This window comes from Natrix helvetica, assembly GCF_964273705.1.
Source record: "Natrix helvetica genome assembly, chromosome: 14".
NCBI classification, from domain to species: Eukaryota; Metazoa; Chordata; class Lepidosauria; order Squamata; family Natricidae; genus Natrix; species Natrix helvetica.
In genome coordinates, this window is record NC_138564.1 from 6,117,066 (window position 1) to 6,133,825 (window position 16,760).

Here is a 16,760-nt window from a genome sequence, read left to right on the forward strand (position 1 = left end):
TGGTGTCTTACACAAGTTCCAAAAATGTTCGGTGTGACCAGAAGCCTAAAATTGCGTTTTCTAAATGTCCCATTTCTATCCATTTTGATCACGTCTCTCCTTCCTTTTAATGTTTGGGTTTTGTTTTTTTGTTTGTGTTTTTAAATCTAGGCAAGGTCCCCCTTTGAGTTCAGTAAAAACCCCAGCTCCCAAAACCTGTTTGCTCTCTTGGCCCACCAAGCTGTTGTCATCACGCCAACGAGGAACAAGACCCTGCCAGATTTGAAAGAAATGGGACACTTACCTTACCCACAAGGGGGTCTCAGCTTGAGGCCGATGGAAGACGCCAAAGGCAGGTGGGAATCCTCACAAGCAAAAATAAAAGTCAAAGTTGGCTTGCAGACAGACTAACTTAGAACTTGGGAGAAATTCCCTGACAGTGAGAACAATTAATCAGTGGAACAGAAGTTGCCTCCAGAAGTTGTGAATGCCCCAACACTGGAAGTCTTTAAGAAGATGTTGGATAGCCATTTGTCTGAAACGGTATAGGGTTTCCTGCCAAGCAGGGGGTTGGACTAGAAGACCTCCAAGGTCCCTTCCAACTCTACTATTGTATTGTATTGTATTATTGTAACCCAGTCACATGTGGGGTCCTTAGAGGTTTCTGAGCTTGGTTGTTTCCTTGCAAACGTTTCATGACCCAACTAGGTAACATCATCAGTGCTATAAAGATGGGGGGGGGGAGTTGCAAAGAGGAGGAGGAGGACTGTGGGATCCTTGATGCTCTCTGAGCTTGGTGGTTTTCTTGGAGACGTTTCATGACTCAACTGGGTAACATCATCAGTGCTAGAAGGGGACTGGAGACTAAAACATATGAAGAACGGTTGCAGGAACTGGGTATGTTTAGCTTAAGAGAAAGAAGGACTAGGGGAGACAGAATAGCAGTCTTCCAATATCTCAGGGGCTGCCCCAAAGAAGAGGGAGTCAAGCTATTCTCCAAGGCACCTGAGGGTAGAACAAGAAGCAATGGGTGGAAACTAATCAAGGAGAGAAGCAATTTAGAACTGAGGAGAAATTCCCTGACAGTTAGAACAATTAATCAGTGGAACAGAAGTTGCCTCCAGAAGTTGTGAATGCCCCAACACTGGAAGTCTTTAAGATGTTGGATAGCCATCTGTTTGAAACGGTATAGGGTTTCCTGCCTAGGCAGGGGGTTGGACTAGAAGACCTCCAAGGTCCCTTCCAACTCTGCTATTGTATTGTAGAAAGAGTGGAATTTGCAGGGGGGAGGAGGGAAAGGAAGAGGAGGAGGGAAAGGAGGAAGAGGACAACGACTGGGACCCTTGGTGCTCTCTGAGCTTGGTTGTTTTCTTGCAGACCTTTCATTACCCAACTAGGTAACATCATCAATGCTAGAAGTGGGTGGGGTTTGCATTTTTTTTGCCTTTCAAAATGCGGGGAGGTGGAACAGATACTCATTTTTTATGAGTTTCTCCAATGTGCTGCCTTCACATTCACATCCTCCACACAACAGCCAGAAAGGTCCCCCCCCCCTCCCAAATTGAGGATGCTCTCCAAATTCATGAAGAGTTTGTCCCCCAGTGGGATTTTCCCACTTATTTTACCAGGAAATGTGGACGGGGCCGTCTCTAAAATGGCATTTTCTCATTTTTCAGATCGCTCAGCACTGGCCGCCTCACCGACCTGCTTCTGAAAGCTGCTTTCGGGGAAGCTGGCAATAATGATAGCCTCAACAACGAGAAGCCCATGGAGATAACAGGTGCTGGAAACGGAGATATTTGGGGGTGTCTTCATGGTTGGGGGAGGGGCGGTTTCGTCCTTAACCGATCCACCCCCCTCCCCCTATTTTTTAGTCTACAAAACTTTTCTCCTGCATCCATGAAACTTGAGTTGAGATGTTCATCCTTTCTCCCTAGCTCCTTCCATGGGTTGTGGAGGAATCCTTCACTCGGGGGCCAGAGAAGGTGGCTCAGGAAGCCCTTCACCGGTGGTCTTCACCGTTGGGTCACCTCCCGCTGGGACAACACCGCCGCAAACCACCCGAACCAGAATGTATTCAGGTACCCCAAACTGTACTGACCCAGGTTTCCTTAAAAAGCAGGAATCAAGAGTCTTGGTCCCAGCAAAACCTCTTTTATTTGCATGACTGGGAATTCCTTTCATTCGCAGTCAGCCAGGCTTAGCAAACAGTCTTTCAGAGGAATGTTTATCCACACGCACCTTATCTCGCTTGGAGAGCTGCCAGATAACTAGTGTCCAACTGCAGGGCAAGGCAAAACGTGGCACAGAGTCTCTTAAAGTCACGAACAGAACTTTCCACTCTTGAAACGACCGAAGGAACGAATTGTTTCCTGCAAAAGCCCCCTCCCCATTCGCTCCTCTTTTGTTTCCTCTGGGAGGGGCCAAGCACCTTTACTCTTGTGGCTTTACTCTTAAGTTGACCCTGCTTTCTTAGTTGTTCTTCTCTTCTGGCAGCTCTGCTCATGCGCACCCTGGGAACAGGCTCCTGCTGTTCCTCTGCCTCACTGCTGTCTAGCTCCCTCTCTGCCTCTGACGCAGACCCTCGTCTGAGCTTTCCTCAGCCCCCAGGACTGGCCCATGTTCCTCCCCAACCTCCTCACTGCTGCCAGCTCCACTAGCTACTGGAGGGCCACAACACCAAACCACGAAGTAGATAGAATTGTAGTCCGTCTCTTTACGTTGTACAATGAAGAAATTGTTAGAGGACAATAGCTCAGGGTTCAACTGTGAGGTCTTAAGTGTCCTCTGAGCTTGGTGGTTTCCTGCAGATGTTTCATTCCCCAACTAGGTAACCCCATCAGCGTCATGAAGGAGTGTGGTTTGAGGAGGACTGTGAGGTCCTTAGTGCAAATGTTTCTTGATCCCACTAGGTAATATCATCAATCCTTGGAAGGTGTGGGGTTTGGGGAGCAGGAGGAGGGGGACTGTGGGATCCTTGGTGGTCCCTGAGCTTTTGATTGTTTTCTTGCAGACATTTCATGACCCAACTAGGTAACATCATCAGTGCTGTGGCATTCCCACAGTTTGCTAAAAAAAAAAAAAAATCCCACGGATTTAGATGTGAAGAGGAGGGCGTTTGTTTTCCTTTGGTTGTTCGACTTCCTAAGTTTTGCGTTGTATATTCTGCTTTTTTATTTTGTTTTTTTCCTCTTAGTAGGATCCTCAAGCTCTCTTAGTTCCGGAGGATCTTACAGCGGGCGCCACTTCATTATGGGAGCCGGTGGGGAAATCCTTGAAGCTCCATCAGGGCTCAGATACACCTTGGCTGATCCAATTGCTGCCAACCTGCAAGGAGCCGTTACCTTTGAGGCACCTGAGCTACCAGAGGAGACCCTCATGGAAGTGAGTTTCTTTTTTTTTCATTTATGTATTTATTTTCAAACATAAATATCATCTTTGCAACATTTCTACCTTGTTAAATATCCATTATACTCCTCTTATCCGTACATGTAAACCAGGGGTGTCCAAACTTGGGAACTTTAAGACTTGTGGACACAACTTCGCGACTAACAACAACAATCTTAGCAGACAGACCCTCCTAACGTTGTGTCCACTTCTGCCTTTTCAGCAAGAGCACACGGACATCTTGTGCAGCTTGAGGTTCACGTTGGCTTTTGTCCACTATGTGATGGAGCTCGCCGCCATCAAAGGTAGCGCCAATGAGATGTCCAGCTCGGTGGCCTCGGAGTACCAGCTCCAGGAAAGCGTCGTTGCTGACCAAATCAGTTTGCTCAGCAAGGAATGGAGGTAAATAGCAACACCCAGGTGGGAGTTTGAGTTTGAGTTTGAGTTTATTAAATTTATAAACCGCCCCCTCTCCCCGCAGGGACTCGGGGCGGTGTACAGACATCGCATATATAAAAACAACAAAGCACAACATGAAAACCCAGACAAACAACGTAAACATACAGTCTGTATATTAGCCCAAACTAATTAATAGTTAAAAACAATCTAAAACCAATTAAAACCTTAAAATTTAAAAAGCCATCCAGGAAGGTCAGTAATAGATGTTACTTATGATTACAAATGGGCCAGGCCGGCTAGTCGGAACAGGTGGGTCTTGAGTTTCTTACGGAAGGAGCAGAGATCAACAGTAGTTCTAATATCGGGGGGGAGGTCCAACCTGTGGCTTCAACCCAAGGGTAAACAAACAACAGTGTCGCTTCCTCCTGCACCTCCATTGACTTCTTGTTTTGTTGTGTTGAAGCTATGCAGAACAGCTGGTCTTGTACTTGAAAGTGGCTGAATTGCTGTCCGCCGGGCTTCAGATGGCCATTGACCAGATCCGAGCAGGCAAGCTGTGTCTCTCCTCCACCGTCAAGCAAAGTAAGTATTTGCGGACCCAAAACCTTGCAAGGAATGCCTATTTTTCGTTTCCCCAGCAAGCCTTTCGAAGAGAGTTTTAAGTAGCCGTAGAGGCGAGAACTTGTCTTTGCTTACCGTCTAGCCATTGGGAGAACTGGGTGCTTCTTCCGTCATCTTAGTAATTATTGTCGCTCAGAATTTCCGTCATGGTTAAGGCACGAGGGCAGACACTGGGAGGGCGGGAGTTCTAGTTCGCAGCCACGAAGCCGGTGAAATGGTTTGGGGACAGTCGCTTTCTTTCAGCCCTAGGAAGGAGGCAGTGGCGAATCTGCTCTGAAAAACCTCACCAAGAAGACTGCAAGGGCTGGTTCAGGCAGAAGGAAGGAAGGGGGGAAGGAAGGAAAGGCAAGGAAGGAAGGAGGAAGGGAAGGAAGGAAAGGAGAGAGAGAGGGTGGAGGGAAGGGAGGAAGGAAGAAAAGAAGGAAAGACAAGGAGGAAAGTAGGAAAGGAAGGAAAGAAAGACAAGGAAGGAAAGAAGAAAAGACGAGGGAGGGAGGAAAGAGGGAAGGAAAGAAAGAAAGAGGGAAGGAAGGAAAGAAGGAAGGAAGGGGGGATGGAGGAAAGATGGGGAAGGAAGGAAAGGGAAGGAATGAAAGAAGGAGGAAAGGGAAGGAAGGAAGGAAGGACAAGGAAAGAGGGAGGGATGGAGGAAGGAAGACCTCTGGCAGATTGAGAATAAGTATATCCACCTCAATAATAGAGCAATCTACTAGATCCCTGGGACCTCCAGGCTTGGTGACATAATCCGGTCTTGAAGTTCTTCAAGAACATCCAAAGGGAATGGCGCTAATCTAATTTTCATCTTCTCCCCTGTGGTCTATACTTGTTCCTTTCCCATCTTTTTCCAGTTGGAGACGGTTCTATTTTGGTTTTATTTAGTTTGTTCTGAAAGGCAAATACGGTTCTGTTGTTTTGTCCAAGATCCTGATTGCTAATCTCGGAGAAAGAAAAATAACACCTAAATTAACCTGATAGGGATTTCTCAGCGCTTAGCTATGTGCTAAGCTAAGGGCTTAAAGATAATTGATGTGGGTGCGGCTTAATAATTACAGAGCTGGGCCCAGGATCTTAAATTAATATGCCATCACTCAGCCAGCTGACTCATTCTTTGGCAAGGGTTGGTTCCAGGGTAGAAGGGGAATCATAGGAAGGAGATGACTCCTGTCATTTAATGTCACCTTTTAGAAATGCATACTTGGTTTTTCATTCCAAAGCATTCAAAATCGATAGAGAATTCAGCAGGGGGGGGGAAAAAACAGCTTTAAAAAGAAAAAAAAATGCACGGAGCAACCTTTTTGAAAAGAGACAAGTGAAGCAGAAGTAAAATAAAACATAGAACGAAGAGGCAGAAAAAAATATTAATAGGTGCTCCTAAACAGACACGGTGGCTCAGTGGTTAAGACGCTGAGCTTGTCAATCAGAAAGGTCGGCAGTTCAAATCCTTAGCGCCACATAACGGAGTGAGCTCCCGTGACTTGTCCCAGCTTCTGCCAACCTAGCAGTTCGAAAGCATGTAAAAAATGCAAGTAGAAAAACAGGAACCACCTTTGGTGGGAAGGGAACAGCGTTCCGTGCTCTTTCAGCGTTGAGTCATGCCAGCCACATGACCACGGAGATGTCTTCGGACAGCACTGGCTCTTCGGCTTTGAAATGGAGATGAACACTGCCCTCTAGAGTCAGAAACGACTAGCACTTATGTGCGAGGGGAACCTTTACCTTTTACCATATTAAGAGGCAAAAAAACCCCAAGATCGACAAGCTCAGTGCCTTAGCCACTGAGCCACCTTCTTAATACGGTACTCAAGGTTAATTGATTGCAATCGGTCCAGGGACATTCAGGGAATATTCCAGAAAAGAAAGACTTGGGAGTCTTGCAGGAAGCGTGCAACCGATTTTCCTTTCTGTTGAGTGACTTTTTCTTCCTGTCCTTCCTGTAGTTGTGAGAAAACTCAACGATCTGTATAAAAGCAGCGTCACTTCGTGCCACCACCTGAACTTAAGGTTGCAGAGGTGGTTCGTGGACAAGCAGAAGCTCATGGACCGCATCAACAGCATCACGGCAGAGAAGCTCATCTTCAGCCACGCTGTGCAGATGGTAGGTGAGACCTAACCGGGCGTGGCATGGTAGGATGATGGTGTTGGTGGCAGCAGTGGGGGCTCAGATATGCCTCTGGGTGTGAACTCAAGTGTTTTTATCTTAAGGCAAAATTAGGTGTCGGGGTTCCAAACGGCACCCAAAAGTAAATCAGAGTCCAAGGCAAAGTATTGCTCAAAGTTCCAATTGATGAAGAGAGCCATGTTGGCACATCTGGGAAAACCCGAATCTGAAACCTTCCCAGTTTTCCTCACCCAGTTGAAAGTTCAAGATCTTTTCCCCACACCCACAAGTCCATCATATAGTCCAGTCTTCCACTGCATGCTGGCAGTTCCACCCCTCCAGTTCCGGTCAGGTGGGGAGACAAAAGGATGACCTTTCTAGAAAGGAATTTTGTTATGGCTACATAGCATCTAACTCCGTACCATCCTCGCTCCCATTTTCCCACAATAGAAAAGGCATAATAGAATAATAGAAAGGGTGGCAGGCCAAAGATCCAAAAGAAAATATGGTTGCAGGCCTAACATTAGGAGCATAGTAATAGTACTTAGAATTATGTACCGCATCTCGGTGCTTTACAGCCTTCTCTAAGCAGTTTACAGAGTCAGCCTCTTGCCCCCCAACAATCTGGGTCTTCATTTTGTCGATCTCTGAAGGATGAGTCAATCTTGAGCCAGTCAGGATCGAACTGATGAGAGTGGGCAGAGTTAGCCTGCAATGCTCCATTCTAACCACTTAGACAGATGGAAGGACGGAAGGAAGGAAGGAAGGAAGAAAAGAAGGAGAAAAGGAAGAACAATAGCAATAGCACTTAGACTTATATACCACTTTACAGTCCTCTCTAAGCGGTTTACAGAGTCAGCCTCTTGCCTCCAACAATCTGGGTCTTCATTTTGCCGACTTCGGGAGGATGAGTCAACCTTAAGCCAGTCCGGATTGAACTGATGAGAATGGGCAGAGTTAGCCTGCAATGCTCCATTCTAACCACTCAGACTGAAGGAAGGAAGGAAGGAAGGAAGGAAGGAAGGAAGGAAGGAAGGAAGGAAGGAAGGAAGGAAGGAAGGAAGGAAGGAAGGAAGGAAGGCATGCAGGCAGACAAATAGCACTAGCAATAGCACTTAGACTTATATACTACTTTACAGTCCTCTCTAAGCGGTTTACTGCATTCTAACCACCACAGCTCCTTAGAACCTCCAGATGTTTTTCCTTCCCAGGTCCAGGCTGCCGCTTTGGATGAGATGTTCCACCACCGAGACGACTGTGTCCAAAGATACCAGAAAGCGTTGCTCTTGATGGAAGGTCTCTTGAACTTCATCACCGAGCAAGGAGATGTTGAGAACATCAATAAATGTAAGGAGGGCCAGGAAAGAGACTTGTGTGACTTTTGAACGTTTTGCGAGTTTTGAACATTTTAGGGACGGTCAATTAATTGTATTCCTCGTATCCTTCTGTCTTCTTAGGTAAAATGTGCATTGAACAACGGCTGTCCAGCTTAATAACAGGAATCTGTGCATGACAATAAGATGCATTTCTTTTTTTCCCACACAGGTAATTGTTTTGGTTCCTAAAATCCTTGGGGGTTAAACCCTGCTCCCTTTTGAAGACATCTTAGAAGGGACATCTTCTTGGAAGCCATTATTGGTTTCCCAGTTGGCTGTTGTGGCCTATCAGTGGTCAGCAGAGCTGGCAGCAGATTCGGACAGTGAGGAGGTTGGGGAGGAACATGGGCCAGTCCTGGAGTCTGGGGAAGTTCTCTGATGAGGGCTCTGTGTGGGAGGCAGAGAGGGGGCCAGGGCCGTCCGACAGTTATCAGCTGCCTTTGGAGTCAGACATCAGTGGGGCAGAAGAACAGCTGGAGCCTGTTCCCAGTGTGCACATGCGCAGAGTTGTCAGACGAAGGGAAGAGCTAAAGAACAGGGGTCGACTTGGGAGTAAGGCCACAGGTGGACAAAGGATGGCCCCTCCCAGAGGAAAGAAAAGAGGAGCGAAAGGGGAGTGGAGTTTGCAGGAGACCATTAGTTCGCTTCATTGGTTCGTGACTCTCTGAGACTCCTGGCCAAGTTTTGCAGATCTCGGCCTGGCAGCTCTCCAAGCCAGCTAAGGTCTGCGACTGTAAATCCTCCCTTGAAAGACTTTGCTGGCTGCGAATGAGCAGAATTCACAGTCAATTCATAAAAGGGGATTTTGTCAGGACAAGGAGTTTGCTTCATGCTCTTGGGAAGCTTCAGTCAGAATATTGGCAGGGAAATCTTTCCCGGATATCCATTCTGTTCCTTTTTCTCTTTCAGGAGTAGCGCCTCTTTCCTGCTAAGCCTGGTGCAAACTGGGGGACAGGTGGATACAGGAAGGAGCCTTTTCCAACTGGTGAAAGAGGACTGAGGAAACCAAGGACCAAACCTGCTTTGCGGCCACTGGGTGTTTTTTTTTTTGTGTTGTTTGTGAAGAAGAACAGATGGGCTTATGGCCATGCCAGTATGGCCCTCTTCATTTGGAGATACTTTCGTCTACTGCGGGCAGTGGACACCCGAGGGGCTTCTTGTGATTGGAAAGGTGAAGCTCAGCCAGGAAGGGATGTCCCTGGTGGTGAACAGACCTGTTCTTCTACAGATCTTTGTCTGGTTGCACGCTTGGGCCCTGCCACCACCTCTCCCCAATCTCAGTGTACTTGATGTCCTTCAACATCTCCCAGGCTTCTTCTTCTCTCTTTGCATGGGGGAGAAGATCTGGAGCTCAGCTTTGCTTCCACATACTTCATCCACTGGGATGCTGGAAATGAGACCTGATGCTCTCCCGTGGTGGATGTGGGATGGGGCATCCCTTCTCCATCCATGGGGAGGTGGACACATCCATAGAAGACCGTAGACCTCTTTCAAGCAGTTGGAGCCAATCTTGAAGCGATCATGTTCCTTCTCAAGAAGCCAAAAAAACCCCCCGTCTAGGGTAGAGAGATGCCTCCTCTACCCGGGCAAGGGGACATTTGATAAATGCATGGAAATGACCCCCTCGTCCAATTTAGGTACAGGTGCTGTGAGAAGGCACAACAAAGTTTCTGGAGAAAACTTGGGAGTTTCTTCTTCTACTCATCAATAGCTTCTCTTCCAGGAGGGACAGGAAAAGAGAGGAAAGAAAACACATATGCAATACACAACACACACATACACTAGCTTTGTGAATCAAAGGAGCACTTTATGGAGATGTTGAACTCGATGGTTGCGGGCTGGATCTTCTGTACCAGCTCCTGAAGTGTCTACTGTTCGGGACTTCTTGACGTGTTCTGCTGTGTGCTAAATTCATTGTAGAGGATTCCTTTGTGGTTTTTTTTTTCTGTTTTCTTTTCTTCAGAAATTGCACTACAAGTATGTGTCTGCACACACATACACACACACACACACGTTGCTAAGATCCAATATGTATTTATGTGTATATAATGTATAATGTTACGTGTTTTAACTGTACTGTATGTTATTAGAATAAGGGGGGGACGGACAGCTACACCTTTTTCCTGTTCTCTCTGTAATCCAGGTTGCTAACTTGAACATTTTCTAACATCAGTCTTGGTCTGTTTTATTTTCTCTCTCCTCCTCCTCCTTCTTCCATCTTCTTCTTCCTCTTTTTCTCCCCCCCTCCTCTTCCTCCCCCTCCCCCTCTTCCATCTTCTTCCTCCTCTTCTCCTCTTCATCCATCTTCTTCCTCCTCTTCTCCTGTTCCTCCTCCTCTTCTTCTTCCTCTTCTTCTCATTCTCTTCCTCCTCCTCTTCCATTTTCTTCCTCTTCTTCCTTCTCTTCTCCTCCTCCTCCTCCTCCTCCTCCTCCTCCTCCTCCTCCTCCTCCTCCTCCTCCTCCTCCTCCTCCTCCTCCTCCATACTGTTCAAACCAACATGGTTTTCAGGAGCTAAAGGACAAGGTTGTGATGGCTTGCGTATTTGCAACTTACTAGGTCCCCCTCCCCATTTTTATTTGGCAAATAAGTTTTTTGTTTTGTTTTAGTTGTCTGTTTTCTCATTTTAGCATTTAACTTAAAATTCCCCATTCCGCCCGTTTTTAACAGCAATGAAGTAGCTCATCCCCCCCTCCCACAAAAGAGAGACGTTAGGACATGGTGTGTGTGTGTGTGTGTTTCTGCATTTTGGAGTGTGCGTGTGTTTGTTTGAGGGGGCAGCGGGGGTGGGAGCTGTACATGCACATTTGATCTTGTGACGGCGCCACAGCTGCGAGCCAACGCTTGAGTTACACACACGCACACACCCGTGAGCTTTGTCTGTGTTGCGTGGTGTGCTTTGTTTTGTGGTGCGTGCATTTGGTTTGTGGTTTTTGTTTGGTTTGTTCGTTTTAAATGGAGGGATCCAACATTCGGTTAATTTTTGTCCATTCAAAGTGAAGAAGCATGCTTAGAAAATATAACCTAGATTTCAATATTGACGTTCTTCCCCCCACCCACCCCGGCCGCCTTTTCTAAAATAAGAGCGAGTTGCGTTCCTTTTGCACGCAGCCAAGTTCACAAATCCATCCCTTTATTTTCTCGTAAAGGAAGGAACAATCTTATTGACTTAGGAGCCAGTTCTGCACCTTTGTTTTTAAAAGGGTAATCTACATGGAATGCATTAAAAGGTTTCTTTTAAAAAAGGAGAAAAAAATCCCCCTCGTTTACACGCATACGGGGGTGGTGGGCTTTTTTTTTTTTTTTACCAACATTTTCACACGCCTTTTGTTTACGGCATTTCTGGCCATTCGGTTGCGTTTTAAATTAGGTACAAAAATGCTCGGTTTCAAGAGAAATAGGGTGTTATGGATTAAAAGCCATCATTGTTGAATTGTGCCTAAACTAACAAGAAACCAGCCAATGTTGTTTTAGCCCTGGTGAAATTATGGGAGTGGAGATGCACATCTATAGATAGTAATAATAGAGGATATCTTTGTCTCTAACTAACCCAGCACTGCTAAACATATCTGGGTATTATCAAGCATCAAGTTATTATCAAGCATTAGCCAGACGTTTAGGAATACAGTTCAGGCATTCTCAAGTACGAGCCATGGTTTGAAAATTGGAAATAGGAATTCTTCTAGCTAGTCCATAAGATGAATATTCAGCTTTTTTTTGGGGGGGGGGGGGAATTCTCTCGCGCTGAGTATTAAATTTGTTGGGCTCCAGAAACGTCTCTAGAAGTGCAAAACAGGCAAGAGAGTAGTTAGAAATTAGGAAGAGAAGAGTTGTGAAAAACTCCAAAGTTGAGAGAGAGGAGGGATATTCTCACGCCTTGAGATGGATGGGGCGAGAGCAAATAACGTCCTGTATTTGCACATTACTTATCCCAAAGTCTGATACCCATTTTGTTTGTGATATTTGGTTGCGACTTTTCTATTGCTGTACATATCTATTACAACATGGCTTGTAACTGTTTTCTCTCTTTCTGTGTGTGTCTCTCTGTGTGTCTCTATCTCTTTCTGTGTGTGTGTGTCTCTGTGTGTGTATGTGTCTCTGTCTCTCTCGGTGTCTCTCTGTGTGTGTGTCTGTGTGTGTGTGTCTCTCTCTCTCGGTGTCTCTGTGTGTGTCTCTCTCGGTGTCTCTCTCTGTGTCTGTGTGTGTCTCTCGGTCTCTGTCTCTCGGTCTCTCTCTCTGTGTCTCTCTGTCTCTATCTTTATCTCTCTGTGTGTGTCTCTCTCTGTCTCTCGGTGTCTGTCTCTCTCTATGACTCTGTCTCTCTCTCTCTGTCTCTCTCTGTCTCTGTATATATCTCTCTTTTCTCATCTACCAATCAGCACCCAGGCAATCAACTGTGAAGGCAATTTATCTTTTTCAGCCCCTCACACATCCCTGTCTCCCCCCCAAAACAACAACAACATGCATTCTGATGCCGCCTACTCGTAAAATTTGAGATAAGGGCTGACAGACAACCCCCCTTCTCATAAATCTTCACCAAAATAGAGTGAGGGGAAATCTTAAGCCATCTTCTCCTCGGGACAACTTTTAATATATTTTTTAAAATTAAAGGTGTTTTTTTCCCCATAAGTTAGAAAAAAAATCTGTAAAGAAAATAGAGAATGCTTCCTATCTACTCTCCGAAACATCCTAACAGACCCAACTTCTTCCTTTTGGAATTATTCCACAATTCCCTTCTATTCCTTACATATCCCCCCCACACACACAAACACAAATTGAATCTCGGTCGGTCACCGGAACAAAGATTTAATTTACTTTTCCAAGTTTTCGGACTCATTCTGGAGTCTAGCTTCAGGGAACTTCTCTCTATTGGCTGATTGGTGTTGATTGATGGCGATTGACTGTTGTTTCTTTCTGTTGCCAAGCCCTCGGCTCTTAAGTATTTAATAAACCAATGGTAAATCAGCACTCCTGTTGACTGACAATGGGCCCGCTTCCCAGGCTTCCACCTTTTCCCTGGCTGTTTTTGTCCTTGCTCAGCCAACAATCTTAGTAGCTACGAAATTGAATGTGTGTCTTTGTTCCTTGCAATGCGAGGCTACCGATGCGTCCGGGGTCTCCTCGTCTGACGGCTCGCTTGTGTTCTTGCAATCTGGTGGCTTAGCTGTCCTACACAGACATAGGGGCAATCCATGCAGGGGATCCGGTAGATTACAATTGGAAGTTTCTCCCACTTCCAAGCGATCTTTACAGGGCATAATTTGTCCTCGTACGGCAGTGCGATGCCCACTTGCAGATCTCAGAAGCTGCATCCTACTGGTTCCGAAATGTTTTTGATGTGCCCTATAACCAGTCTTGTACCTTCTTTTATTTTTCCTTGCGTTCTGGGCAGGCATCTTGTAATAAATTGTTGTACCCATGAGCCTCGAATTGTTCACGTAGGGTACCTTCTCTCCATTTGCTTAGCTTGCTGGCTACTACAGTGCGTTGTCACCCTGCCATACAGGTTTTTTTGTGTGTGTGACAGTGAATGATTCTTCTTGAAATTAAGAATCCGTGGCGCGAAGAAAGAGGCTTCTGCTTTCTTCATTCATCTTTAAAATCTTTTGCATCATCGTATGAATTCGGGTCAGAAGCTTCCTCACCGGTCCAATATCTTTTCTTCATTCAGCGAAAGTCCAATCAGAGCGTCCAGTGCTTTAAAAATGCATGTCGCGTTTTTCTCCTTGATCAAACGAGGTCATGTTTTTGCGTTAACTTCAGCTATTTTCTTCCTTTAAGTCTTGTTTAAGCACGAAGGGGATAATTGGATAAGCTTTTTTTAAAGAAGTTTTTTTATTTTTATTTTAATAACAACATACCATCTTTCATTAAACAGTGTGTCATCTGGGTACAAATATTTTGTGCAGTAACAATTAAAATTATAGCCGTATTCATTATTTTATCTATTTTAAAGTTAATATTAATACATAACATACCATTGTAACAATCCCCTTCTTAACTTACTTAACTTTACAATAAAATAATTAATACAATTTCCCTCTTTCACTCCTCTGCTTTCATTTCTAATTTTCATATTTATTCTCTAACCATTGATAAATAACTCCCATATACTGTAACAATCAGATTCTTCCTTTTCTTTAATTTGCAAATGTTAATTACACATTTCAGCGTATTCTAATATTTTCTTAATCACCCTCTCATCCCTAGGAATCTCTTCACTTTTCCAATTTTGTGGAAATACAATTCTAGCTGCAGTTATTACATGAATAATCAAGTATATCTTTTCTTTATTATATGTTTCTGGTAAAATCCCCCATCTAAACTTTAAAGATATTTTGGTTCTTGCTGCTTTGGGTTCAAAGACGCACCCCTGTTGTGCGAGAAAGGTTTGAACTAGTTTTTTCTACCTGTCAAGCTGTCAGTTTTTGCTCTTGAGGCTGTAAACTTCCAATTTATCCCCCCACTTTGCTAAACCACTTGGTCTATTCAGTGCTAACTTTCCTGCTATCCTTAGTGACTTGAATGCATCTTAGCTGTCCACGTCATTCAGGAGAGAAAATAGAGAAAGAAAGAAAGAGAAAGAAAAAAGAAAGAAAGAAAGAAAGAAAGAAAGAAAGAAAAGAGAAAAAGAAAATCACTGAGATTTGTCTCCCTCACACGTACACACGGTATTTTCTCAATACTTGAAATTTAACCACTGTGCTTGAATTAAAACAACACAAAGAAACAAGGCATTTTTTTTTAAACGCCATATTGGTACCTTTGTTGTTATTATTTTGTCCTTCTAGGTTTTCAAACTAACTGCATGTAGCATGAGACGTTGTTGATCTTTTGTTGTTCTCTTTGTTTGGTTAGAAAAGTAATTATTTATTGAGCTGTACACGTCAGGAATGGGGGGGGGAGTTTAAAATGAGGAGGGGGGAAAATTAGGATGTATCTTCCATCCGTTTCGTTCCCTCGATGGGTTTGTTAACTGTGATCAGCATTTTGTACGTAGCGTCTGAATTTAGATCCCAACTGATCTTCAGTTTTCACCGCCACTCCGTTCATGTTAGTGAGAAAGTATGTTTGATGGACACTTGGCCTTTCATTTTATTTTATTTTTGTTGGAAAAGTGTTACGTGACTTTGCGCGTGGGTGTATTCTTGCTTTCCGTTGTATGACGCCGACTTCAGGAAAATAAAAAAATTGATTTTTCATTCTTGGGGTGCTTTGTTCTCTTCCCCCCCCCCCTCTCTCTCGAGGATGGACTTCTGGTTGACCAGCATGTTCTGCTGATTGGAGATTCTTGTCATGGTTGTCAAGAAGGTACCTTTTCTCCCAAAGGCAATGGGACTTTGTTTTTCCTTGAAGACATTTTGCTCCTGATCCAAGAAGCTTCTTCACTTCTGAGGTCAGACTTCCGACTTCAGTCAGAACAGAAGAAGCTTCTTGGATGAGAAGTGAAACGTCTTCAAGGAAAAACCAAGTCCAGTTGCCTTTTGGAAAAGCATATATGGGACATTTGGCTAAGGGTGGCCCGCCAGGCTGAAGTCACCTTGGAGGTCACTTGATTTTTGGTGACGCCATGGAGAGACCCTTAAGGAATAGGACAGAATAGAATTAGAATTAGAATAGGGAATATAAATGGGAATAGGAATAGAAAAGGGAATAGGAATAGGAATTGAATTAGAATAGAATGATAGAAAACAATAGAACAGAAAACAGAACAGAGGATGAAATGAATAGAGTAGAATAGAATAGAGGGAAAGAAGAGGGAGGATAAGAATGAGAGAAGTAGAAGCGAATGGAATGGAATAGGAGGCTGAAATGAAATGAATAGAAAATAGAATGAAGTAGAATAGAATAAGGAATAGAATAGAATAGGATGAAATGAATAGAAAATAGAATAAAGTAGAATAGAATAGCAGAGTTGGAAGGGACCTTGGAGGTCTTCTAGTCCAACCCCCTGCTTAGGCAGGAAACCCTATACGACTTCAGACAAATGGTTATCCAACATCTTTCTAAAAACTTCCAGTGTTGGAGCATTCACAACTTCTGGAGGCAGGTGGTTCCACAGATTAATTGTCCTCACCGTCAGGAAAATGGTTGTGAATTTTGCCCCGGTTTACGACCTTTCTTTCCACATTTGTTAAGTGAATCAATGCAGTTAAGTTAGCGACATGGTTGTTGAGTGAATCTGTTTCCCCCACCCCCCCTTGACAGAAGGTCGCAAGAGGGGATTACATGACCCCAGGGACACCATGGCAACCGTTGTAAATACGAGCCAGCAGCCAAGCATCTGAATTTTGATGCTGTGATCATGGGGAGGCAGCAATGGTTGCAAGTGTGAAAAATGGTCGTAAGTCACTTTTTCAGTGCCCTGGGAAACTTTGGCCACTAAACGAATGGTTGTTAAGTCAAGGACTGCCTGTGTAAGCCAGTTGCAAAGTGTCTGCATTTTGATCACATTACTGTTGGGATGCTGCAACGGTCGTAAGTCTGAAAAACGGTCGTAAGTCACTTATTCAGAGTTGCTGTAACTTCAAACTCACTAAACAAAGGGTTGTTAAATTGAAGGTGACTTCCAGTGTGCTAAAAGGAGCAAATGACACAGGAACATAGTATCTACATGGGACACCCAATTCTTTTTGTGTGTGTGTGTGGGTAAGTAAAGTTTTTTATTTTTGGTTACAAATTTTAATACAATACAAAGCAGAGTTGGAAGGGACCTTGGAGGTCTTCTAGTCCAACCCCCTGCCTAGGCAAGAAACCCTATACCGTTTCAGACAAATGGCTATCCAACATCTTCTTAAAGACTTCCAGTGTTGGGGCATTCACAACTTCTGGAGGCAACTTCTGTTCCACTGATTAATTGTTCTAACTGTCAGGAAGTTTCTCCTCAGTTCTAAGTTGCTTC

At 44.6% G+C, this 16,760-nt stretch overlaps 1 protein-coding gene across 2 annotated transcripts in view; it reads left to right on the forward strand.

Annotated features, from left to right (window-relative positions):
• The window catches only part of ULK1 (unc-51 like autophagy activating kinase 1), an 82,845-nt gene extending 67,785 nt beyond the window's left edge, over positions 1 to 15,060 (forward strand). For both annotated transcript variants that reach the window (XM_081966869.1, XM_081966870.1), the window contains 10 exons: positions 151 to 335; positions 1,656 to 1,759; positions 1,917 to 2,060; positions 3,176 to 3,363; positions 3,590 to 3,768; positions 4,229 to 4,347; positions 6,324 to 6,481; positions 7,696 to 7,831; positions 7,942 to 8,029; positions 8,770 to 15,060. In XM_081966869.1, coding sequence (XP_081822995.1) covers positions 151 to 335; positions 1,656 to 1,759; positions 1,917 to 2,060; positions 3,176 to 3,363; positions 3,590 to 3,768; positions 4,229 to 4,347; positions 6,324 to 6,481; positions 7,696 to 7,831; positions 7,942 to 7,997 — 1,269 coding nt within the window. In that variant the 3' untranslated portion in view covers positions 7,998 to 8,029; positions 8,770 to 15,060. The remainder of the gene's footprint in view (positions 1 to 150; positions 336 to 1,655; positions 1,760 to 1,916; positions 2,061 to 3,175; positions 3,364 to 3,589; positions 3,769 to 4,228; positions 4,348 to 6,323; positions 6,482 to 7,695; positions 7,832 to 7,941; positions 8,030 to 8,769) is intronic.
• The last annotated feature ends 1,700 nt before the right edge of the window (positions 15,061 to 16,760 follow it).